At 45.4% G+C, this 26,566-nt stretch overlaps 1 protein-coding gene across 1 annotated transcript in view; it reads right to left on the bottom strand.

Moving 5' to 3' along the window:
• Window positions 1-21,981, bottom strand: part of LOC106612163 (cohesin subunit SA-2) — a 34,338-nt gene extending 12,357 nt beyond the window's left edge. The window contains exons 1-24 of the mRNA XM_082956075.1: window positions 21,780-21,981; window positions 19,506-19,623; window positions 19,332-19,410; window positions 16,366-16,518; window positions 15,989-16,162; window positions 15,592-15,796; window positions 15,309-15,460; window positions 14,298-14,371; window positions 14,078-14,201; window positions 13,849-13,947; window positions 12,367-12,446; window positions 12,171-12,278; window positions 11,609-11,720; window positions 11,380-11,497; window positions 11,198-11,301; window positions 10,990-11,082; window positions 10,791-10,880; window positions 9,701-9,904; window positions 9,426-9,496; window positions 7,973-8,141; window positions 3,489-3,581; window positions 3,169-3,343; window positions 2,768-2,907; window positions 2,259-2,360 (exon numbers count right to left, since the gene is read on the bottom strand). Of these exons, the coding sequence (XP_082812201.1) occupies window positions 2,259-2,360; window positions 2,768-2,907; window positions 3,169-3,343; window positions 3,489-3,581; window positions 7,973-8,141; window positions 9,426-9,496; window positions 9,701-9,904; window positions 10,791-10,880; window positions 10,990-11,082; window positions 11,198-11,301; window positions 11,380-11,497; window positions 11,609-11,720; window positions 12,171-12,278; window positions 12,367-12,446; window positions 13,849-13,947; window positions 14,078-14,201; window positions 14,298-14,371; window positions 15,309-15,460; window positions 15,592-15,796; window positions 15,989-16,162; window positions 16,366-16,518; window positions 19,332-19,410; window positions 19,506-19,549 (2,763 nt within the window). The 5' untranslated portion in view covers window positions 19,550-19,623; window positions 21,780-21,981. The remainder of the gene's footprint in view (window positions 1-2,258; window positions 2,361-2,767; window positions 2,908-3,168; window positions 3,344-3,488; window positions 3,582-7,972; window positions 8,142-9,425; window positions 9,497-9,700; window positions 9,905-10,790; window positions 10,881-10,989; window positions 11,083-11,197; window positions 11,302-11,379; window positions 11,498-11,608; window positions 11,721-12,170; window positions 12,279-12,366; window positions 12,447-13,848; window positions 13,948-14,077; window positions 14,202-14,297; window positions 14,372-15,308; window positions 15,461-15,591; window positions 15,797-15,988; window positions 16,163-16,365; window positions 16,519-19,331; window positions 19,411-19,505; window positions 19,624-21,779) is intronic.
• Window positions 21,982-26,566: the final 4,585 nt, after the last annotated feature.

Genomic DNA, 26,566 nt, shown 5'->3' with positions numbered 1-26,566 from the left:
TGTGTCGTACCTGTTGTAGACTGAGGATGAGGGTCGTGTGTGTCGTACCTGTTGTAGACTGAGGATGAGGGTCGTGTGTGTGTGTGTGTCGTACCTGTTGTAGACTGAGGATGAGGGTCGTGTGTGTGTGTGTGTCGTACCTGTTGTAGACTGAGGATGAGGGTCGTGTGTGTGTGTGTCGTACCTGTTGTAGACTGAGGATGAGGGTCGTGTGTGTGTGTGTCGTACCTGTTGTAGACTGAGGATGAGGGTCGTGTGTGTGTGTGTCGTACCTGTTGTAGACTGAGGATGAGGGTCGTGTGTGTGTGTGTCGTACCTGTTGTAGAGTGAGGATGAGGGTCGTGTGTGTGTGTGTCGTACCTGTTGTAGAGTGAGGATGAGGGTCGTGTGTGTGTGTGTCGTACCTGTTGTAGAGTGAGGATGAGGGTCGTGTGTGTGTGTGTCGTACCTGTTGTAGAGTGAGGATGAGGGTCGTGTGTGTGTGTGTCGTACCTGTTGTAGAGTGAGGATGAGGGTCGTGTGTGTGTGTGTCGTACCTGTTGTAGACTGAGGATGAGGGTCGTGTGTGTGTGTGTCGTACCTGTTGTAGACTGAGGATGAGGGTCGTGTGTGTGTGTGTCGTACCTGTTGTAGACTGAGGATGAGGGTCGTGTGTGTGTGTGTCGTACCTGTTGTAGACTGAGGATGAGGGTCGTGTGTGTGTGTGTCGTACCTGTTGTAGACTGAGGATGAGGGTCGTGTGTGTGTGTGTCGTACCTGTTGTAGACTGAGGATGAGGGTCGTGTGTGTGTGTGTCGTACCTGTTGTAGACTGAGGATGAGGGTCGTGTGTGTGTGTGTCGTACCTGTTGTAGACTGAGGATGAGGGTCGTGTGTGTGTGTGTCGTACCTGTTGTAGACTGAGGATGAGGGTCGTGTGTGTGTGTGTCGTACCTGTTGTAGACTGAGGATGAGGGTCGTGTGTGTGTGTGTCGTACCTGTTGTAGACTGAGGATGAGGGTCGTGTGTGTGTGTCGTACCTGTTGTAGACTGAGGATGAGGGTCGTGTGTGTGTGTCGTACCTGTTGTAGACTGAGGATGAGGGTCGTGTGTGTGTGTCGTACCTGTTGTAGACTGAGGATGAGGGTCGTGTGTGTCGTACCTGTTGTAGACTGAGGATGAGGGTCGTGTGTGTGTGTGTCGTACCTGTTGTAGACTGAGGATGAGGGTCGTGTGTGTGTGTGTCGTACCTGTTGTAGACTGAGGATGAGGGTGTGTGTGTGTGTGTGTGTGTCGTACCTGTTGTAGACTGAGGATGAGGGTTGTGTGTGTGTGTGTGTGTCGTACCTGTTGTAGACTGAGGATGAGGGTTGTGTGTGTGTGTGTGTGTGTGTCGTACCTGTTGTAGACTGAGGATGAGGGTTGTGTGTGTGTGTGTGTGTTGTACCTGTTGTAGACTGAGGATGAGGGTTGTGTGTGTGTGTGTGTTGTACCTGTTGTAGACTGAGGATGAGGGTTGTGTGTGTGTGTTGTACCTGTTGTAGACTGAGGATGAGGGTTGTGTGTGTGTGTGTGTGTGTGTGTGTGTTGTACCTGTTGTAGACTGAGGATGAGGGTTGTGTGTGTGTGTGTGTGTGTGTGTGTGTTGTACCTGTTGTAGACTGAGGATGAGGGTTGTGTGTGTGTGTGTGTGTGTGTGTTGTACCTGTTGTAGACTGAGGATGAGGGTTGTGTGTGTGTGTGTGTGTGTGTGTTGTACCTGTTGTAGACTGAGGATGAGGGTTGTGTGTGTGTGTGTGTGTGTGTGTTGTACCTGTTGTAGACTGAGGATGAGGGTTGTGTGTGTGTGTGTGTGTGTGTGTGTGTGTTGTACCTGTTGTAGACTGAGGATGAGGGTTGTGTGTGTGTGTGTGGTGTGTGTGTGTGTGTGTTGTACCTGTTGTAGACTGAGGATGAGGGTTGTGTGTGTGTGTGTGTGTGTGTGTGTGTGTGTACCTGTTGTAGACTGAGGATGAGGGTGTGTGTGTGTGTGTGTGTGTGTGTGTGTGTGTGTGTGTGTGTGTGTGTGTGTGTGTGTGTGTGTTGTAGACTGGGGATGAGGGTTGTGTGTGTGTGTGTGTTGTACCTGTTGTAGACTGAGGATGAGGGTCGTGTGTGTGTGTGTGTTGTACCTGTTGTAGACTGAGGATGAGGGTTGTGTGTGTGTGTGTGTGTGTGTGTGTGTGTGTGTGTGTGTGTGTGTGTGTGTGGTGTGTGTGTGTGTGTGTGTGTGTGTTGTACCTGTTGTAGACTGAGGATGAGTGTCTTGGCACATTGGATCTTGTCTATCTGTCTGGTCTTAGACATGGTCTCCTTGATGATGTCACCGTAGTCATTATAATACTAGAGAGAGGAAGAGGGTTCAGCCACAAGTCAGAGTCTCCTTCAGGAAAATACACGACTTCTGATACTTTGCAACCAAGCAGGACCTGGAATGACTCCGGTAATGATCTGGTGTTGAGGTTAAATGAGTGTCACAGGCACAAAGAGGTGACAACCATAGAATGTATAGAACTGGCGTCCCCGTTCCAGTCAACGATGGGATAACGTGTGGACTGACAACCATTACGAGTCTACCCATGACTTTAACAGTGAAATTGCCAGGTTAAGAGATTCCAAGTAGTTTCTATAGATAATATATTTATATGGTTATAACTGTGTCAAGACAGCTGAGTGTTTCTACATTTTTACCCTCATGTACTGCTTAAAGATGTCAGTGTAACAGCGAGGTATTTACAGGTCATTCTTACCCTCATGTACTGCTTAAAGATGTCAGCTCCAGTGTTCATCTCTACTACGTTATAGATGATAAGTTTACAGTAGGCTGCCAGGAGGTTACGTCTCTTATGAAGAGCTTCTATCTTCGCTGCCTCGTCATCCTGCTGGCCATCTGTAGAGATACAACAGATTGTGACTGGCTGTGTAACAGAGCTATTATGGGGAGCTTCTATCTTGCTTGTCCATTTAAAGAAAAGGTAGAACCAGGGACACACGGCCCGGGGACACACGGCCCGTCACAAGGCCAGACAGTAATGTCATTCCTTTAGCAGGGTCTTGTTGGTTAGCGATAGACAAACAAGCTATTTTCAAGTGCAAATACGCAATCCTACTGGAAAAGTGTGCAGCGGTGTGTGGTTAGCAGTGTGTGTACCTGTGCTGCCGTTGTCATCGTCCTGGTCTATGAAGACATGGTGCAGTATGAAGGACAGTAGTTCTGTCTGTAGCGAATCATCAGGACTGTAGACCAGAGGCTCCAGCTGCTCTCTGCCTCCTGAGACCATCTGATGACTAAAGACCAGCAACACATCACACAGGATGGTGAACGCCTGGGGGGAGAGAGAAATGGACTGTTGGTTATCAGTGGTCTGCCTCCTTGGCCACGTCTTCCTCATCTCAATGGGGTTGCACGGGGATTCTGAGAATTTCAGGTTTGAAAATAAGCGGATTTAAATAGCTGCTACAGGACAGTACCTGTTCCTTGACGGTTGTGTTGACGTTGGTGAGGTAACGTTGACACATCAGACAGAACATCCGCATCTGTTTCCTCAGGCTCACCATGTCCTCCTACAAAACAATATTACATGATCAAAACACACACGTCCTCCTACAAAACAATATTACATGATCAAAACACACACACACACACACACACACACCCTCCTACAAAACAATATTACATGATCAAAACACACACACACACACCCTCCTACAAAACAATATTACATGATCAAAACACACACACACACACACACTCCTACAAAACAATATTACATGATCAAAACACACACACACACACACACACACCCTCCTACAAAACAATATTACATGATCAAAACACACACACACACACCCTCCTACAAAACAATATTACATGATCAAAACACACACACACACACACACCCTCCTACAAAACAATATTACATGATCAAAACACACACACCCTCCTACAAAACAATATTACATGATCAAAACACACACACACCCTCCTACAAAACAATATTACATGATCAAAACACACACTCCCTCCTACAAAACAATATAACATGATCAAAACACACACACACACACACCCTCCTACAAAACAATATGACATGATCAAAACACACACACACCCTCCTACAAAACAATATTACATGATCAAAACACACACACCCTCCTACAAAACAATATTACATGATCAAAACACACACACACACCCTCCTACAAAACAATATTACATGATCAAAACACACACACACCCTCCTACAAAACAATATTACATGATCAAAACACACACACACCCTCCTACAAAACAATATTACATGATCAAAACACACACACACACCCTCCTACAAAACAATATTACATGATCAAAACACACACACACACCCTCCTACAAAACAATATTACATGATCAAAACACACACACACTCCTACAAAACAATATTACATGATCAAAACACACACACACTCCTACAAAACAATATTACATGATCAAAACACACACACCCTCCTACAAAACAATATTACATGATCAAAACACACACACACCCTCCTCCAAAACAATATTACATGATCAAAACACACACACACACACCCTCCTACAAAACAATATTACATGATCAAAACACACACCCTCCTACAAAACAATATTACATGATCAAAACACACACACACACACACACACACACACACACACACACACCCTCCTACAAAACAATATTACATGATCAAAACACACACACACACACCCTCCTACAAAACAATATTACATGATCAAAACACACACACACACACCCTCCTACAAAACAATATTACATGATCAAAACACACACACACACACACACACACACACACACACACACCCTCCTACAAAACAATATTACATGATCAAAACACACACACACACCCTCCTACAAAACAATATTACATGATCAAAACACACACACACCCTCCTACAAAACAATATTACATGATCAAAACACACACACACACACCCTCCTACAAAACAATATTACATGATCAAAACACACACACACACACCCTCCTACAAAACAATATTACATGATCAAAACACACACACACACACCCTCCTACAAAACAATATTACATGATCAAAACACACACACACACACCCTCCTACAAAACAATATTACATGATCAAAACACACACACACACACCCTCCTACAAAACAATATTACATGATCAAAACACACACACACACACCCTCCTACAAAACAATATTACATGATCAAAACACACACACACACACCCTCCTACAAAACAATATTACATGATCAAAACACACACACACACCCTCCTACAAAACAATATTACATGATCAAAACACACACACACACCCTCCTACAAAACAATATTACATGATCAAAACACACACACACACACACCCTCCTACAAAACAATATTACATGATCAAAACACACACACACACACACCCTCCTACAAAACAATATTACATGATCAAAACACACACACACACACACACCCTCCTACAAAACAATATTACATGATCAAAACACACACACACACACACACACACACACCCTCCTACAAAACAATATTACATGATCAAAACACACACACACCCTCCTACAAAACAATATTACATGATCAAAACACACACACACACACCCTCCTACAAAACAATATTACATGATCAAAACACACACACACACCCTCCTACAAAACAATATTACATGATCAAAACACACACACACACACACCCTCCTACAAAACAATATTACATGATGAAAACACACACACACACCCTCCTACAAAACAATATTACATGATCAAAACACACACACACACCCTCCTACAAAACAATATTACATGATCAAAACACACACACACACACACACACACACCCTCCTACAAAACAATATTACATGATCAAAACACACACACACACACACACCCTCCTACAAAACAATATTACATGATCAAAACACACACACACACACACACACCCTCCTACAAAACAATATTACATGATCAAAACACACACACACACACACACACACCCTCCTACAAAACAATATTACATGATCAAAACACACACACACACCCCCTCCTACAAAACAATATTACATGATCAAAACACACACACACCCTCTCCTACAAAACAATATTACATGATCAAAACACACACACACACCCTCCTACAAAACAATATTACATGATCAAAACACACACACACACCCTCCTACAAAACAATATTACATGATCAAAACACACACACACACCCTCCTACAAAACAATATTACATGATCAAAACACACACACACACACACACACCCTCCTACAAAACAATATTACATGATCAAAACACACACACACACCCCCTCCTACAAAACAATATTACATGATCAAAACACACACACACACCCTCCTACAAAACAATATTACATGATCAAAACACACACACACACACCCTCCTACAAAACAATATTACATGATCAAAACACACACACACACACACCCTCCTACAAAACAATATTACATGATCAAAACACACACACACACCCTCCTACAAAACAATATTACATGATCAAAACACACACACACACACACACCCTCCTACAAAACAATATTACATGATCAAAACACACACACACACCCCCTCCTACAAAACAATATTACATGATCAAAACACACACACACACACACACCCTCCTACAAAACAATATTACATGATCAAAACACACACACACACACACACACCCTCCTACAAAACAATATTACATGATCAAAACACACACACACACACACACCCTCCTACAAAACAATATTACATGATCAAAACACACACACACACCCCCTCCTACAAAACAATATTACATGATCAAAACACACACACACACCCTCCTACAAAACAATATTACATGATCAAAACACACACACACACACACACACCCTCCTACAAAACAATATTACATGATCAAAACACACACACACACACACCCTCCTACAAAACAATATTACATGATCAAAACACACACACACACCCTCCTACAAAACAATATTACATGATCAAAACACACACACACACACACACACACACCCTCCTACAAAACAATATTACATGATCAAAACACACACACACACCCCCTCCTACAAAACAATATTACATGATCAAAACACACACACACACACCCTCCTACAAAACAATATTACATGATCAAAACACACACACACACACACACCCTCCTACAAAACAATATTACATGATCAAAACACACACACACACACACACACACACACCCTCCTACAAAACAATATTACATGATCAAAACACACACACACACCCTCCTACAAAACAATATTACATGATCAAAACACACACACACACTCCTACAAAACAATATTACATGATCAAAACACACACACACACCCTCCTACAAAACAATATTACATGATCAAAACACACACACACACACACCCTCCTACAAAACAATATTACATGATCAAAACACACACACACACACACCCTCCTACAAAACAATATTACATGATCAAAACACACACACACACACCCTCCTACAAAACAATATTACATGATCAAAACACACACACACACACACACACCCTCCTACAAAACAATATTACATGATCAAAACACACACACACATCCTCCTACAAAACAATATTACATGATCAAAACACACACACACCCTCCTACAAAACAATATTACATGATCAAAACACACACACACCCTCCTACAAAACAATATTACATGATCAAAACACACACACACCCTCCTACAAAACAATATTACATGATAAAAACACACATCCTCCTAGATTACATACACACGAGTGAACCATCATAAGACTTACTTTATAAACCTTGACTAACTCCCCAACCCTAATGCCATTTTCCTAGCTAGTAAATAATAGTGAAATGAATAAGAAGGTTCTGAGCTGCCAGCCAGTTGAGAAGTGAGTTGCATACCTTTCTGTGGCTGCCCTCCGAGACCTTGGCCAAGTACCACAGGACAACGTAGTGGGTACACTGTAGAGCATGGACCACTATCTGCTCTGGCATGTCTCCGTTCTCAATGCCCGTGTTGAGCAACTTGAAGTTACTGCTGAACAGATCCCACTGGGACAGGTCATGGGCACTGGGGGAGAGAGAGAGAGGTTAGAGAGAGGAGAGGTTAGGGAGAAACAAGAGGAGAGGAAAAGAGAAACAAGAGGAGAGGGAGAGAGAAACAAGAGGAGAGGAAAAGAGAAACAAGAGGAGAGGAAAAGAGAAACAAGAGGAGAGGAAAAGAGAAACAAGAGAAGAGGGAGAGAGAAACAAGAGGAGAGGAAAAGAGAAACAAGAGGAGAGGAACAAGAGGAGAGGAAAAGAGAAACAAGGAGAGGAAAAGAGAAACAAGAGGAGAGGAAAAGAGAAACAAGAGAAGAGGGAGAGAGAAACAAGAGAAGAGGGAGAGAGAAACAAGAGAAGAGGGAGAGAGAAACAAGAGAAGAGGGAGAGAGAAACAAGAGGAGAGGGAGAGAGAAACAAGAGGAGAGGAAAAGAGAAACAAGAGGAGAGGAAAAGAGAAACAAGAGGAGAGGGAGAGAGAAACAAGAGGAGAGGGAGAGAGAAACAAGAGGAGAGGAAAAGAGAAACAAGAGGAGAGGAAAAGAGAAACAAGAGGAGAGGAAAAGAGAAACAAGAGGAGAGGAAGAGAGAAACAAGAGGAGAGGAAAAGAGAAACAAGAGGAGAGGAAAAGAGAAACAAGAGGAGAGGGAGAGAGAAACAAGAGGAGAGGAAAAGAGAAACAAGAGGAGAGGAAAAGAGAAACAAGAGGAGAGGAAAAGAGAAACAAGAGGAGAGGAAAAGAGAAACAAGAGGAGAGGAAAAGAGAAACAAGAGGAGAGGAAAAGAGAAACAAGAGAAGAGGAAAAGAGAAACAAGAGGAGAGGAAAAGAGAAACAAGAGGAGAGGAAAAGAGAAACAAGAGGAGAGGAAAAGAGAAACAAGAGGAGAGGAAAAGAGAAACAAGAGGAGAGGAAAAGAGAAACAAGAGAAGAGGAAAAGAGAAACAAGAGGAGAGGAAGAGAGAAACAAGAGGAGAGGAAGAGAGAAACAAGAGGAGAGGAAAAGAGAAACAAGAGAAGAGGGAGAGAGAAACAAGAGGAGAGGGAGAGAGAAACAAGAGGAGAGGGAGAGAGAAACAAGAGGAGAGGAAAAGAGAAACAAGAGAAGAGGGAGAGAGAAACAAGAGAAGAGGGAGAGAGAAACAAGAGGAGAGGGAGAGAGAAACAAGAGGAGAGGGAGAGAGAAACAAGAGGAGAGGAAAAGAGAAACAAGAGGAGAGGGAGAGAGAAACAAGAGGAGAGGAAGAGAGAAACAAGAGGAGAGGGAGAGAGAAAGAGGAAGAAACAAGAGGAAGAAGAGGGAGGGCCTTACTTGTGGAAGGCTGTGATTCTCTTGAGAGTTGACAGGACCTGGTAGGCATCATCATCATCAGGCTCTTCACCCTGAACACAGAGACAGATCAGTATCAACTACACACTATCTGGTCCACTCACCCCAATAGATGAAAAATGTATAGACTGGAGGTCCTCCCTCTCTGAGTTCTCTCCTCCCCCTCGCTCACCCCTTGTATGAAGTCCTTTATTAACAATCTGTTGAATTTGTCCACCAGTTCATTCCCGTTTTCCTCCCTCATCCCTTCCCCTCACCTCTTGTAAGAAGTCTTCCAGCAGTGTGTTGAATTTGTCCACCATTTCATCGAGCAGCTGTGACCGGGCGATGTCCACTCTGTTAAAGATGGTGAACTCCTCGTTGCTGAGAGCGTGGTAGGTCTTCGAGCATGCCTCCAGCACCTCTGTGTCTGTGTGTTTCTCCACGATCTCCCTGATCTGACGCAGCAACGCCTCCAAGTGCTAGAAGAAGAGGGAGGGAGTCGGGAAATTTGTTTTACAGATTTCTTGCAGTGTTATGCATTTGATATTTCATGACGTTTGTACTGTCATTTTGTCAAGTTGAACAGTGCTTGAATTAGACTACAGCGTAGGGTCGGGGGTTAGAGTTCGAATTAGACTACAGCGTAGGGTCGGGGGTTAGAGTTTGAATTAGACTACAGCGTAGGGTCGGGGGTTAGAGTTTGAATTAGACTACAGCGTAGGGTCGGGGGTTAGAGTTTGAATTAGACTACAGCGTAGGGTCGGGGGTTAGAGTTTGAGTTAGACTACAGCGTAGGGTCGGGGGTTAGAGTTTGAATTAGACTACAGCGTAGGGTCGGGGGTTAGAGTTTGAATTAGACTACAGCGTAGGGTCGGGGGTTAGAGTTTGAATTAGACTACAGCGTAGGGTCGGGGGTTAGAGTTTGAATTAGACTACAGCGTAGGGTCGGGGGTTAGAGTTTGAATTAGACTACAGCGTAGGGTCGGGGGTTAGAGTTTGAATTAGACTACAGCGTAGGGTCGGGGGTTAGAGTTTGAATTAGACTACAGCGTAGGGTCGGGGGTTAGAGTTTGAATTAGACTACAGCGTAGGGTCGGGGGTTAGAGTTTGAATTAGACTACAGCGTAGGGTCGGGGGTTAGAGTTTGAATTAGACTACAGCGTAAGGTCGGGGGTTAGAGTTTGAGTTAGACTACAGCGTAGGGTCGGGGGTTAGAGTTTGAATTAGACTACAGCGTAGGGTCGGGGGTTAGAGTTTGAATTAGACTACAGCGTAGGGTCGGGGGTTAGAGTTTGAATTAGACTACAGCGTAGGGTCGGGGGTTAGAGTTTGAGTTAGACTACAGTGTAGGGTCGGGGGTTAGACCTTCTCTAGTCGTCCTGTGGTGTAGATATCCAGGTCAAAAAACTGAGGGAGCTGCAGCAGGTTGGTCACCTTTTCTGAATCTATGGAGTACTGAAACAAAGAGAGTTGGCACACTCACACACAGTACTGCAGGCAGGGGAAAAGACTAGAACACAGGTTTATTACAGAGGCTAGTGGGGGTGAAGGTGTAGTGTCCTACTTTGGCCAGCAGAGGAGGCAATGCCACAGCAAACAGCTCTGTCATTCTGGTCCTGTCATCTAGCTGGGTCTTCTTCTCCTTCGCTGTCATCACCTGGGGGGTGGGGGGGTGGGGGGGGGGGGGGGAAATAGTTGCTGTTTCTCTTTTGCTAAGTGGAAGGCAAGAAAAATAAGAAGAGAATGTTGATGCCCAGTCTAAGGTCTCTCACCCTCTTCCCGGTTCCACGGCCTACGGGCGGGTGGCACTCTGCAGCCTGGCGCACCGTACACAGCATTATCTCTATGAGAGCCGTCTCCTGTCTGTCTGTCAGGGCTACACACACCAGATACATTAGAGACCACATTTAGGGGTTATGGGTCAGAGGTCAAGAATAGAGGTCAGAGATCATACCTTCCTCCCCTGGCACGGGGTCGTCCAGTAGCAGGCTGGTCATACACTCCCAGTCCTTCAACAGGTCTGCTCCACTCTCCCACAGAGAGTCCACCAGGTATGCTGCATGTTCATGGAGCTGAAAAATGCAGAGACGGGCAGAATGCGGGTGGGTGGATTTTCCCCCCAGTGAGTCTTGTAAGTATGTTGCATGTTTATGGAGGTAGAGAAAGAATGTGTGTGCGTGTACCTCGCTCTCCAGGAAGAAGAAAACAGTAGTTTTGATGAGGTTGGCGTTGGGGCTTTGTCTTCCTCTCCTCTTGGGGGCGCCCTCCTCTTCCGGCTCCCGCGTACTGAACAGTCTGGAGAGAAGTTACTAGTATTAGATATAGAAATATAAAACTATATCAAAGTATATAAACCTCAGCTGACATTTGCCCAGACTACATAAAACAGACAAGGAATATGTCTACGCCAGAAGAAACAGATCCCAGATCAACAAACCTCCCTCTCCTTCTGCTGCTTTCTCAAGTTCTCATGCCTGTACTCTCCTCCTCACACTCCCTTTCTCCTCCTGCCTGCCCCCTTCTCTTATCCTAACCTCTCTACCTTCCTCTCTTCAGCTCTGCTCGCTCTCTCTCTGTTCCAGGGAAGAAACCAGACATGGATTTTTAGCATGACAATTGGCAGGACAACATCTTGAGATGAAACAATATGTTGTAAGTGTTTTGATTGATTGATCTGACTTAAGAGAAAATACATGATAGAAGAAAGTGTGACAAAGGATTAAATAAAAATAAAACAAATCCTACTTCTTGAAGAGGAACTCCCCGGCTGCTATGGCGACCGGTCGGTGGGCGGAGTAGACCAGGTGATAGACGCTCTCACAGTCCTCCGGGCTCAGTACCTCATCTGTACTACTGTAACACACACACACACAGTACAGATTAAACACACATTAAAACACACCTCCATATCCACTGGGATAGCTAATCTGTAGCAACTTACTGTAGTACCAGAGTGAGCAGTTTTATTGCTTGTACTGCGACATCATACTCCTTGTCTAGAGTCATGGAGACAATGCGGTCCTGTGAAGAGAGGAGATTAATGACAAAGAGTTCATATTTAGCTGAAATACTTCTACTCAAATTAAACAGGACATAGTAGTGGGTTAGCCAGAAAATACACTACATGGCCAAAATAATGTGGTCACACATTTGTCGAACATCTCATTCCAAAATCATAGGCATTAATATGGAGTTGGTCCCCCCCCCTTTGCTGCTATAACAGCCTCCACTCTTCTTGGAAGGCTTTCCACTAGATGTTGGAACATTGCTGCAGGGACTTGCTTCCATTCAGCCACAAGAGCATTAGTGAGGTCGGGCCCTGATGTTGGGGGATTAGGCCTGGCTCGCGTTCCAATTCATCCCAAAGGTGTTCGATGGGGTTGAGGTCAGGGCTCTGTGCAGGCAAGTTCATCCACACTGATCTCAACAAACCCTTTCTGTATGGACCTCGCTTTGTGCACGGGGGCATTGTCATGCTGAAACAGGGAAAAGCCTTCCCCAACTGTTGCCACAAAGTTGGAAGTACAGAATCGTCTAGAATGTCATTGTATGCTGTAGCGTTAAGATTTCCCTTCATTGGAACTAAGAGGCCTAGCCTGAAACATGAAAAACAGCCCCGGACCTTTATTCCTTCTCCATCAAACTTCTAAGTTGGCACTATGCATTCGGGTAGGTAGCGTTCTCCTGGCATTTGCCAAACAAAGATTCGTACGTCGGACTACCAGATGGTGAAGCGTGATTCATCACTGCAGAAAACGCGTTTCCACTGCTCCAGAGTCTAATAGAGGCGAGCTTTACGCCACTCAGGCAGACGCTTGGCATTAAGCATCTTAGGCTTGTGTGCGGCTGCTCGGCCATGGAAACCCATTTCATGAAACTCCCGACGAACAGTCTTGTGCTGACGTTGATTCTAGCAGGGCAGAAATTTGACAAACCTATTGCTGAAAAGGTGGCATCCTATGACGGTGCCACGTTGAAAGTCACTGAGCTCTTCAATACGAGTCATTCTACTGTCAATGTTTGTCTATGGAGATTGCATGGCTGTGTGCTCAATTTTATACACCTGTCAGCAACAGGTTGTGGTTGAAATAGCAGACTCTGCTAATTTGAAGGGGTTTCCACATACTTTTGTCAATGTAGTGTACCTACTCAAAACCAACAGGGCATAGTAGTGGATTAGTTATAGTGCATCCAGTATGGTTGAGTGGTTGTCAGACATGGTGTTGTGTGGGGCTCAGTTGGTATAGCATGATACTTGCAACGTTTAAGTCCCGCTGAGCACACCCATATGAAAATGCATGAACGCACTACTGTAAGTCGCTTTGGATAAAGAGTCTGCTAAACGGCAAAGAAAGTTACGAAAGTTTAGCCTCGAGGTAACCAGTTGTAGTGTATTGATGTGTCCACCAGGTGGTGCTCTGACCTTGAAGCGGCTGGTGAACAGCTCCAGTCTGGTGTTCAGTTCTCTGTTGTAGTAGAGACCCTGCAGCGCTGTCAAACATTTCAGACGCACCTCGCCTTGCTACACACACACACGTTGGAATTACAAACAAACAAACAAATATATATATATAAACTCATTAGAATTGCACACACTCCTAACTCAAACACCTTGCTAACAACGCATACACACTCTCTCGCTCTCTCCTCACCTTGTCGTGCATGGTCCAGCCTACGTATTTCAGGTAGCTGTCATTGAGGAAGGCGTCACTGTAGAGTTTCATCCACATTCCTATCTCCTCTATAGTGATAGCTCTGATCTCTGCTATGGCATCACTGTAACACAACACACAACCGTCATCATATCTTCTATACAGAGGGAGAATGTATCTACGATCATTTCTGTGATGGAACAATGGACAGGCCACGTACCGATATCTGTGTACAAACACACCCTTGAATATAGCATTCATCATGTTTTCAATTTCATCCTGATTTTCTTGAAGCTGAAATTAGAACGAGGAATCAGTAAGAAAACATTTTGATCAGGGTTCACCAGGCTAGATGGACGTGATTATTCACCAAGAAGAGCAAGACAACCAAACACCACAGAAGAGACAGCTAGTATAGTTATCAAGACAACCAAACACCACAGAAGAGACAGCTAGTATAGTTAGCAAGACAACCAAACACCACAGAAGAGACAGCTAGTATAGTTATCAAGACAACCAAACACCACAGAAGAGACAGCTAGTATAGTTATCAAGACAACCAAACACCACAGAAGAGACAGCTAGTATAGTTATCAAGACAACCAAACACCACAGAAGAGACAGCTAGTATAGTTATCAAGACAACCAAACACCACAGAAGAGACAGCTAGTATAGTTATCAAGACAACCAAACACCACAGAAGAGACAGCTAGTATAGTTATCAAGACAACCAAACACCACAGAAGAGACAGCTAGTATAGTTATCAAAGCATTGTGGTGTATAATTAGTGAAATGTTGTAGTAGTAGGAGCCGGCAGATGGAAGCCCAGTGGGACATAGTGTTATGTAAGCCAGGACACAGCCATTGATGCCAGCTCAGCCACAGGGCCTAGTAGTATGCATGCGCGTGCCTGTCCATCCCTCCCCGCGCGACCGCCCCTCCGAACTGACTAGTTATGCTCATCAGGCATGTCTTCACATATCCTCATCTCTAAATTGGAACACAACTCTTGTTAGGCTGCTGTAAGTGGGTAATGTGAGTGTTTTATGAAGCAGGTTCTCAGAAGCAATGAGATCAGTCAACACTAAAGAAAATGTGAGCCAAACTAACCTTAAACCAAAGGCCCAAGAAGCCTTACACAGTTCCCCAACAAGGACCCCTAACCCAGGAGGAGCCTAACCCTGACCCCTAACCCAGGAGGAGCCTAACACTGACCTCATCCCTCTCACCTCTTTGCGTTTCTGCAGCAGTAGCTCCAGCCGGTCGTTGGCTCTCTTAGCGACCATCTTGTTTCTCTCTGTCTCATACTGCCGCTGTGTGTTGTCCATGTTGATGCTCAGGTTCAGAGCTACATTCACCAGGGCTGTCATCAGTTTCATAGCTACACACACACACACACACACACACACACCCCCCCGTTAATCAGCGTACCCGTGTGCCCAGGGAAGACGGAAATAACCGACCAATACAGACAGACATATCCCCTGACCACACCCATTCTCTCTCCCTTACCTGCCAGTGTGCTGGTGTGCCTGAAGGCTCGGACCTGTGAGTCCGACAGTCCGGTGAGGAGCGATATGACCGTGTCCATGAGGTACTCATCATAGATGATGCTGTACTGACACTGTCTCACCAAGACAGCAATGAACTCACAGAAACTGCCCTTAAACTTCTTCCACAGTGGGCCTGCCATGGTCAGAGGATAGTCTCCGCTGTCCTATAGAGTGGGAGGAGGAGGAGGGTGGAGAGAGAAAAGGTTTATGGGAGTTATGGCTTTACTATTGCATGCAACTCAAAAAGAGCGTAATGACATTTAAAACTGAACCAATCAGCTGGTACATTTCAGGTGACCGACAAAACTTCAACCCAGAGTGATGCACCTACCACGTCTCAGACACACAAAACCTACCTCGTCAAACTCCTCTGTCATCCTCCTGATGATCTCAGAGTTCTGCATGTTTCGGAACATCTCTCCACTGACCACTCCTTTACAGCCAGAACACTGGATGAAGAAGTTGATCAGGTCTAGCAGAGCCATGTCCCTGTCGTTTTTATACGCCTCAATCCAGTCATCCACCACAGACTGCAGCCAGGACAAACAGCAGAGATAGACAATAAGTACTACAACTAAAACAAAGTCCCCGAGGGTCAACTCTAATAAAGCTGATCTGGTCATTAGACAATCAAATAAACTATTGGCCTGTTAAAGCCTACCTACTGGCCTAGCCAGTTCTGTGTGTAGGCTCTCATTCATTGTCACACACACACACACACACACACACTAACCTGCATGGCGCTCTTGCCCATCTTGACAACCTCAAACAGCATTAGGTTCTCCATGCCATTCTCCTGGTAGTGGCCGTTCATCCTCCCTGCTCCTCCTACTCCCTTCCCTCCTTTACCCTTCTCTCCTGCCGCCTTCTTCCCCTTCTTACCCCCCTGGGATGGGAGGGAAATCAATAAAGGGTTAAACAGCATAATGCTTACTAATATGGCCAGAGACAGTAGCTCGGGGAAGAGGTTACACTACTATATGTTGAGGAGCTCGGGGAAGAGGTTACACTACTATATGTTGAGGAGCTCGGGGAAGAGGTTACACTACTATATGTTGAGGAGCTCGGGGAAGAGGTTACACTACTATATGTTGAGGAGCTCGGGGAAGAGGTTACACTACTATATGTTGAGGAGCTCGGGGAAGAGGTTACACTACTATATGTTGAGGAGCTCGGGGAAGAGGTTACACTACTATATGTTGAGGAGCTCGGGGAAGAGGTTACACTACTATATGTTGAGGAGCTCGGGGAAGAGGTTACACTACTATATGTTGAGGAGCTCGGGGAAGAGGTTACACTACTATATGTTGAGGAGCTCGGGGAAGAGGTTACACTACTATATGTTGAGGAGCTCGGGGAAGAGGTTACACTACTATATGTTGAGGAGCTCGGGGAAGAGGTTACACTACTATATGTTGAGGAGCTCGGGGAAGAGGTTACACTACTATATGTTGAGGAGCTCGGGGAAGAGGTTACACTACTATATGTTGAGGAGCTCGGGGAAGAGGTTACACTACTATATGTTGAGGAGCTCGGGGAAGAGGTTACACTACTATATGTTGAGGAGCTCGGGGAAGAGGTTACACTACTATGTTGAGGAGCTCGGGGAAGAGGTTACACTACTATGTTGAGGAGCTCGGGGAAGAGGTTACACTACTATGTTGAGGAGCTCGGGGAAGAGGTTACACTACTATGTTGAGGAGCTCGGGGAAGAGGTTACACTACTATGTTGAGGAGCTCGGGGAAGAGGTTACACTACTATATGTTGAGGAGCTCGGGGAAGAGGTTACACTACTATATGTTGAGGAGCTCGGGGAAGAGGTTACACTACTATATGTTGAGGAGCTCGGGGAAGAGGATACACTACTATATGTTGAGGAGCTCGGGGAAGAGGTTACACTACTATATGTTGAGGAGCTCGGGGAAGAGGTTACACTACTATATGTTGAGGAGCTCGGGGAAGAGGTTACACTACTATATGTTGAGGAGCTCGGGGAAGAGGTTACACTACTATGTTGAGGAGCTCGGGGAAGAGGTTACACTACTATGTTGAGGAGCTCGGGGAAGAGGTTACACTACTATGTTGAGGAGCTCGGGGAAGAGGTTACACTACTATGTTGAGGAGCTCGGGGAAGAGGTTACACTACTATGTTGAGGAGCTCGGGGAAGAGGTTACACTACTATGTTGAGGAGCTCGGGGAAGAGGTTACACTACTATATGTTGAGGAGCTCGGGGAAGAGGTTACACTACTATGTTGAGGAGCTCGGGGAAGAGGTTACACTACTATGTTGAGGAGCTCGGGGAAGAGGTTACACTACTATATGTTGAGGAGCTCGGGGAAGAGGTTACACTACTATATGTTGAGGAGCTCGGGGAAGAGGTTACACTACTATGTTGAGGAGCTCGGGGAAGAGGTTACACTACTATATGTTGAGGAGCTCGGGGAAGAGGTTACACTACTATATGTTGAGGAGCTCGGGGAAGAGGTTACACTACTATATGTTGAGGAGCTCGGGGAAGAGGTTACACTACTATGTTGAGGAGCTCGGGGAAGAGGTTACACTACTATGTTGAGGAGCTCGGGGAAGAGGTTACAATACTATGTTGAGGAGCTCGGGGAAGCGGTTACAATACTATGTTGAGGAGCTCGGGGAAGCGGTTACAATACTATGTTGAGGAGCTCGGGGAAGCGGTTACACTACTATGTTGAGGAGCTCGGGGAAGAGGATACACTACTATATGTTGAGGAGCTCGGGGAAGAGGTTACACTACTATATGTTGAGGAGCTCGGGGAAGAGGTTACACTACTATATGTTGAGGAGCTCGGGGAAGAGGTTACACTACTATATGTTGAGGAGCTCGGGGAAGAGGTTACACTACTATGTTGAGGAGCTCGGGGAAGAGGTTACACTACTATGTTGAGGAGCTCGGGGAAGAGGTTACAGTACTATGTTGAGGAGCTCGGGGAAGAGGTTACACTACTATGTTGAGGAGCTCGGGGAAGAGGTTACACTACTATATGTTGAGGAGCTCGGGGAAGAGGTTACACTACTATGTTGAGGAGCTCGGGGAAGAGGTTACACTACTATGTTGAGGAGCTCGGGGAAGAGGTTACACTACTATATGTTGAGGAGCTCGGGGAAGAGGTTACACTACTATGTTGAGGAGCTCGGGGAAGAGGTTACACTACTATATGTTGAGGAGCTCGGGGAAGAGGTTACACTACTATATGTTGAGGAGCTCGGGGAAGAGGTTACACTACTATATGTTGAGGAGCTCGGGGAAGAGGTTACACTACTATGTTGAGGAGCTCGGGGAAGAGGTTACACTACTATATGTTGAGGAGATCGGGGAAGAGGTTACACTACTATATGTTGAGGAGCTCGGGGAAGAGGTTACACTACTATGTTGAGGAGCTCGGGGAAGAGGTTACACTACTATGTTGAGGAGCTCGGGGAAGAGGTTACAATACTATGTTGAGGAGCTCGGGGAAGCGGTTACAATACTATGTTGAGGAGCTCGGGGAAGCGGTTACAATACTATGTTGAGGAGCTCGGGGAAGCGGTTACAATACTATGTTGAGGAGCTCGGGGAAGCGCTTACAATACTATGTTGAGGAGCTCGGGGAAGAGGTTACACTACTATGTTGAGGAGCTCAGGGAAGAGGTTGTGATGTGTATAACTTGGGTAAGTCGTACCTTTCCTTTGGTTGGGTTGATACTGACATCAGGAGCCTCAGAGAAGTCTGTGTCTGAGGAGAAACGGGTGTCCGTATCCCTGGCAAAAACACACACACATATTAGAAACAGTCTGCTGCATGCTGGTTGACACACACACACACACACACACACACAATGGAAGTAGTCACTTACTGAGGATAGTGGAACTCCGACGGTAACTCTGGTGCCGCTATCATTTCTCTAACATGTCTGATCCAAATGAAATAAGAACAGACCTCAGATCCTCAGTGTCCTCAAGGTAGCATAGGACCTGGAGGAGAAAACAGAAGAGAATGCATGGGTATTGGGCTTACATTCAGAGAAGACAGGAGAGAGAGGAGTTGTATAACCAGCGGGTGAACTTCTTCACCATACACATTGGATCCTCTTTGAACAGGCCTCAATATCTGCCAGTGGCTCATCACTGAGAAAAAATAAACAAAAAATATTGCTTTCACATGGTAACAGGGGGCGGGCTCTATCCCCCCTGTCATGCTCAGCTGTGAGCTCATTGGCTCTCTCGCTCTTTGGTTTCCAGGAAACATCACCCAGGGCTGGACATAGGAACGTCCCCCATGACCATATAAAGGAATGTCAGCTCCACCCTCCACTAGAGACGCCAGTAGACATATACAAGGCATAGCAGCGAGAGTGGTATACTCAACCATCATTAACAAAATTATTATATTCAAGATCACAAATATTATTTTATATAGACATTTTTTTTTACGAATCAACAATTTTGTCAATACTAGTATGTCATCAAGACGGGTGTGTTGAACTACAGGAGGCCAAAGTGAGTCTAGGACCGACCCTATGCTGGGTGTGTCTCATTGACAGTCGGTGCATACTGTACTATGAAAGATTACAATAGAAGTGTGTCCAATCAGAAAATGAATTGTAAAGACCAACGAGAAATTAATTGCACTTGACTGTACAATAAAACTGCTCGTGTCTGTACATACAACCAGTTTTTTTTTTTGTTGCCGGATTACAGGTTGATTAAAGTTTTGCGGGGGAGAAGTGGGGCATCTACCCTCACTAACCAGTGAGAAGTATAGAATGAGAAATAGGTGGATTCAAACTCAACTTTAAAACGCTACTGTATCTAGCTAAGTACTTGAGAGAATATCCCATGGGCTCGAATTAGAACGCGTGAATTCCAATACACATTTGACTTATTTAATTTAATCTAAAAGCCATCCTTGCATGCTAAATTCATACATAATGCATACAGATACAACTGTATTGCAAAGCAATAAAATAGTATTAGCAAGTAACATCCTGTGTATCTTTGCTGGCTGGTTGACTTAGACGCGAAGCCTTGATGATGGGGACTGAAAAAGTGGCGCCAAACCCGGGTCCCTGAGCAACACAAAGCGCGTAAAAAACTACATTATCGATAGCTGCCAACGTCGAAATAACCAACAGAGAACATACTGAACTAGGCTAGCTACCATTGGCTAGGTAGTGTGACAGCCGCTCTAGGGCTTGCTCAGTGACGGTCACTGTCAAGAATAGACACCGGTATCCTGGCGAGTTATTGCCCGGACTGGCTTGCTGAAGAAGCTAGCTAGCTAAACACCAGCTGTCATCAGAACGTCACCCTTAACGTTACGTACATTAAAATAACAACTTGCCTTCCGTGGATAACATTCCACCAAGAGTTTAAATTGTATCATTCAAGTAACGTCAGTACCCACTTTTCTGTAAGCTAAGTAGCTACAGTACATACAAGGCAAAAACACTCGTAAATATATCTCCATCTTAACTGGGTAGCTAACTGACGTTAGCTTAGCATAGCTGCAGCTACCATTCTCCATCTTGTTAAGTTAGCTAGCTAGTTTCCTTGCTAGTTAGCCAACTAGCCATGTTAGCGCTCCGTCCTAGACCGCTGGCTGCAATCGAAAGGAGTTCGGATAGCCAGCCATCTTCTCAATAAAACAGTGGCTATTTAGCTAGTTAGCTAATACCATGTGGCCCTCAAAGTTCGTGTAAAGATCTAAATTAGCATGTTTATGCAACCCACTTGTTGTGGAACAACAATACAACCATATAGTTACATAAAAACACCTCGTCCTTACGTCCTCCATCTTGCCTCCGGAGTTTCGATACTGTAACATTACCTAGCTAACGTTAACTTCCAAGTGGAAAAACATTTAATGGACGTAAACAAACACTTTGTTGCATATTAGCCTAGCTAACTATCTAACTACGTTTCAATGAAGTGGGTCTTCTTTTCGGTGTGAGTTACACAGATTCACGATAAACTAGACAAAAAGTAGCCAACAGCGGCTAGCTTACGACTTCCCATGGCTAGCAGTCTCCGTACGTCTAGCCTGTTAGCTAGCATGAGAAGCTAGCTACCAACAAAATTGCTACAAACCAACTAACTTCGAGATTTCACTCCGCCATTTTATAACTTACCCCGTTATTCAATTTATTTCCAAACGTGTCACTGCTTTGTTGAGTCGCTATCTGTTCTTGTTTTGATATAACCAAGATTTCCGCAAATGAGTTTGAAACTGGCGGTCAGAGGCGGTTTTGGACGCTCTCTCAGTTTCACCCCGCCACTTGCTCCGTACTAGGGTTTGTTGTTTCGACAACGAGGGGGGAGGAAAACTCCTGGTGCACAGCTGCCCTCTAGCGGCCAGAGGAAATACGTCCGTAGCTCCGTGACGATGGGAGATATGACATCTAGCGGTTATTTACAAGGTGTGCAGCTGCCAGCTACCAGCAAGTACCTGACAGGTAGGGGTGGGGATGGCCCTACCTCAGAGTTTCTGAACCCAGAGGCGCAACATCAAATCAAATCTAATTTTATTACTCACATACGCATGGTTAGCAGATGTTATTGTAGCAAAATGCTTGTGCTTCTAGTTCCGACAGTGCAGCAATATCTAACATGTAATCTAACAATTCCACAACAACTACCTAATACACACAAATCTAAGTAAAGGAATGGAATACAAATATATACATATAAATATTTGGATGAGCAATAACAGAGCGTCATAGTCAAGATGCAATTGATGGTATAAAATACAGTATATACATATGACATGAGTAATGCAAGATATGTAAACATTATTAAAGTGGCATTATTAAAGCGACTAGTGATCCATTTATTAAAGTGGCCAATGATTTCAAGTCTGTATGTAGGCAGCAGCCTCTCTGTTAGTGATGGCTGTGTAAATGTCTGTTGAGATAGAAGCTGTTTTTCAGTCTCTCGGTCCCAGCTTTGATTTGATGCGCCGCCTGTACCGACCTCACCTTCAGGATGGCAGCGGGGTGATCAGGCAGTGGCTCGGGTGGTTGTTGTCCTTGATTAACTTTTTGGCCTTCCTGTGACACCGGGTGTTGTAGGTGTCCTGGAGGGCAGGTAGTTTGACCACGGTTATGCGTTGTGCAGACCACACCATCCTCTGAAGGGCCTTGCGGTTGTGGGCGGTGCAGTTGCCATACCAGGCGGTGATGCAGCCCGGCAGGATGCTCTCGATTGTGCATCTGTAAAAGTTTGTGAGGGTTTTAGGTGACAAGCCACATTTCTTCAGCCTCCTGAGGTTGTAAAGGCGCTGTTGCGCCTTCTTCACCACACAGTCTGTGTGGGTGAACCATTTCAGTTTGTCCGTGATGTGTACGCCGAGGAACTTTCCACCTTCTCCACTGCTGTCCCGTCGATCTGGATAGGGGGGTGCTCCCTCTGCTGTTTCCTGAAGTCCACGATCATCTCCTTTGTTTTGTTGACGTTGAGTGAGAGGTTATTTTTCTGACACCATGCTCAGAGTGACCTCACCTCCACCCTGTAGGCTGTCTCGTCATTGCTCTCAGACAAACTAAACAACTTCTTTGCTCGCTTTGAGGACAACACAGTGTCACTGCAAAATCTGCAGGCTCTCCTTCACTGCAGCCAACGTGAGTAAAACATTTAAACGTGTTAACCCTCGCAAGGCTGCCGGCCCAGACGGCATGCCCCAGCCGCGTCCTCAGAGCATGTGCAGACCAGCTGGCTGGTGTGTTTACGGACATATTCAATCAATCCTCATCCCAGTCTGCTGTTCCCACATGCTTCAAGAGGGCCACCATTGTTCCTGTTCCCAAGAAAGCGAAGGTAACTGAGCTAAATGACTATCGCCCCGTTGCACTCACTTACGTCATCATGATGAGCTTTGAGAGACTAGTCAAGGAACATATCACCTCCACCCTACCTGACACCCTAGACCCACTCCAATAGGTCCACAGACGACGCAATCGCAATCAGATGGCACACTGCCCTAACCCATCTGGACAAGAGGAATTCCTATGTAAGAATGCTGTTCATCGACTACAGCTCAGCATTTAACACCATAGTACCCTCCAAACTCGTCATTAAGCTCGAGACCCTGGGTCTCAACCCCACCCTGTGCAACTGGGTCTTGGACTTCCTGATGGGCCGCCCCCAGGTGGTGAGGGTAGGTAACAAAATCTCCACCCCGCTAATCCTCAACACTGGGGCCCCACGAGGGTGCGTTCTCAGCCCTCTCCTGTACTCCCTGTTCATCCATGACTGCATGGCCATGCACGCCTCCAACTCAATCATCAAGTTTTCAGACGACACTACAGTGGTAGGCTTGATTACCAACAATGACGAGACGGCCTATAGGGAGGAGGTGATGGCCCTCGGAGTGTGGTGTCAGGAAAACAACCTCTCACTCAACGTCAACAAAACAAAGGAGATGATTGTGGACTTCAGGAAACAGCAGAGGGAGCAGCCCCCTATCCACATCGACGGGACAGTAGTGGAGAAGGTGGAAAGTTTTAAGTTCCTCGGCGTACACATCATGGACAAACTGAAATAGTCCACCCACACAGACAGCGTGGTGAAGAAGGCGCAGCAGCGCCTCTTCAACCTCAAGAGGCTGAAGAAATTTGGCTTGTCACTAAAAACACTCACAAACTTCTACAGGTGCACAATCGAGAGCATCCTGTCGGGCTGTATCACCGCCTGGTATGGCAACTGCTCTGCCCATAACCTAAGGCTCTCCAGAGGGTAGTGAGGTCTGCACAACGCATCACTGGGTGCAAACTATCCGCATTACAGGACACTTACACCACCCGATGTCACAGGAAGGCCAAAAAGATCATCAAGGACAACAACCACCCGAGTCACTGCCTGTTCACCCCGCTATCATCCAGAAGGCGAGGTCAGTACAGGTGCATCAAAGCGGGTACCGAGAGACTGTAAAACAGCTTCTATCTCAAGGCCATCAGACTGTTAAACAGCCATCACTAAACATTGAGTGGCTGCTGCCAACATACTGACTCATTTCTATCCACTTTAATAATGAAAAATTGATGTAATAAATGTATCACTAGCCACTTTAAACAATGCCATTTTATATAATGTTTACATACCCTGCATTACTCATCTCATATGTATATACTGTACTCTATAGCATCTACTGCATCTTGCCTATGTCGTTCGGCCATCGCTCATTCACATATTTTTATGTACATATTGTTATTCATTCCTTTACACTTGTGTGTATAAAGTAGTTGTGAAATTGTTAGTTTAGATTACTTGTTAGATATTACTGCATGGTCGGAACTAGAAGCACAAGCATTTCGCTACACTCGCATTAACATCTGCTAACCATGTGTATGTGACAAATAAAATTTGATTTGATTTTAATCAAGCCTACTACTGTTGTGTCGTCTGCAAACTTGATGATTGAGTTGGAGGCGTGCATGGCCACGCAGTCGTGGGTGAACAGGGAGTACAGGAGGGGGCTGAGCACGCACCCTTGTGGGGCCCCAGTGTTGAGGATCAGCGAAGTGGTGATGTTGTTTCCTACCTTAACCACCTGGGTGCGGCCCGTCAGGAAGTCCAGGACCTAATTGCACAGGGCAGGGTTGAGACCCAGGGCCTCTAGCTTAATGATGAGCTTGGAGGGTACTATGGTGTTGAATGCTGAGCTATAGTCAAAGAACAGCATTCTCACATAGGTATTCCTCTTGTCCAGATGGCATACGGCAGTGTGCAGTGTTATGGCGATTGCATCGTCGGTGGACTTATTGGGGCGGTAAGCAAATTGAAGTGGGTCTAGGGTGACAAGTAAGGTGGAGGTGATATGATCCTTGACTAGCCTCTCAAAGCACTTCATGATGACAGAAGTGAGTGCTGTGGGGCAATAGTAATTTAATTCAGTTACCTTTGCTTTCTTGGGTACAGGAACAGTGGTGGCCATCTTGAAGCATGTGGGGACAGCAGACTGGGATAGGAAGAGATTGAATATGTCTGTAAACACACCAGCCAGCTGGTCTGCGCATGCTCTGAGGACGCGGCTAGGGATGCCGTCAGGACCGGCAGCCTTGCGAGGGTTAACACTTTTAAATGTCTTACTCACGTCGGCCACAGAGAAGGAGAGCTCACAGTCCTTGGTGGCGGGCCGCGTCAGTGGCACTGTAATATCCTCAAAGCGGGAAAAGAAGGTGTTTAGTTTGTCTGGAAGCAAGACGTCGGTGTCCGTGGCGTGGTTGGTTTTCTTTTTGTAGTCCGTGATTGTCTGTAGACCCTGCCAAATACGTCTCGTGTCTGAGCCGTTGAATTGCGAGGAACGCTTGCAAAACAGACCAAGCTGACCAAGCCAGGGTTTGAGAAGTCAATGAGAAAAGTGAACAATTCTTCTTTAGTCTTAAGTAGTTGATCATGTTATGATTCCAACGTCGTGAAAGTGACAAACTGACAAAAACAACTTTATATCGAAGGACCGTTAGACACGATGATGCGTTGATGCGCATGAGCTTAGTTAGCCAATGTCATCAAGACATCGCCTACAAGTGTGATGAGGGATTTCTATTGGAGAAGCATTTCTGCCTATCTTTATACTGTACATTCTTTGCCCCTGCAGTCAATGGTGTGGCCGCAGCTCAATACTTGTAGAATCTCAATGACATTTCCTTGACTCCTCTTGTCCTCTTTCCTCAAAATCCATTAGAGGAGAAAGTCAGAGGGGAGGGACATCTGGAGTCAATGAAATCCAATTGAGATTATCTCATTGTGGGAGGAAAAAGCTTCCCCCTCCTTCCTTGTCTCGTGTCCTTCATTAGAACTGTTTCAGAATCTGAAGACATAATTAGTGTAAGAAATGGCAGATACAGTTGAAGTCGGAAGTTTACAAACACTTAGGTTGGAGTCATTAAAACTTGTTTTTCAACCACTCCACAAATTTCTT

Source organism: Salmo salar, chromosome 09, assembly GCF_965601325.2.
Source record: "Salmo salar chromosome 09, fSalSal1, whole genome shotgun sequence".
Taxonomy (NCBI): domain Eukaryota; kingdom Metazoa; phylum Chordata; class Actinopteri; order Salmoniformes; family Salmonidae; genus Salmo; species Salmo salar.
Note: the sequence above shows the minus strand (reverse complement) of the source record. Positions and strands in the feature narration are given on the sequence as shown.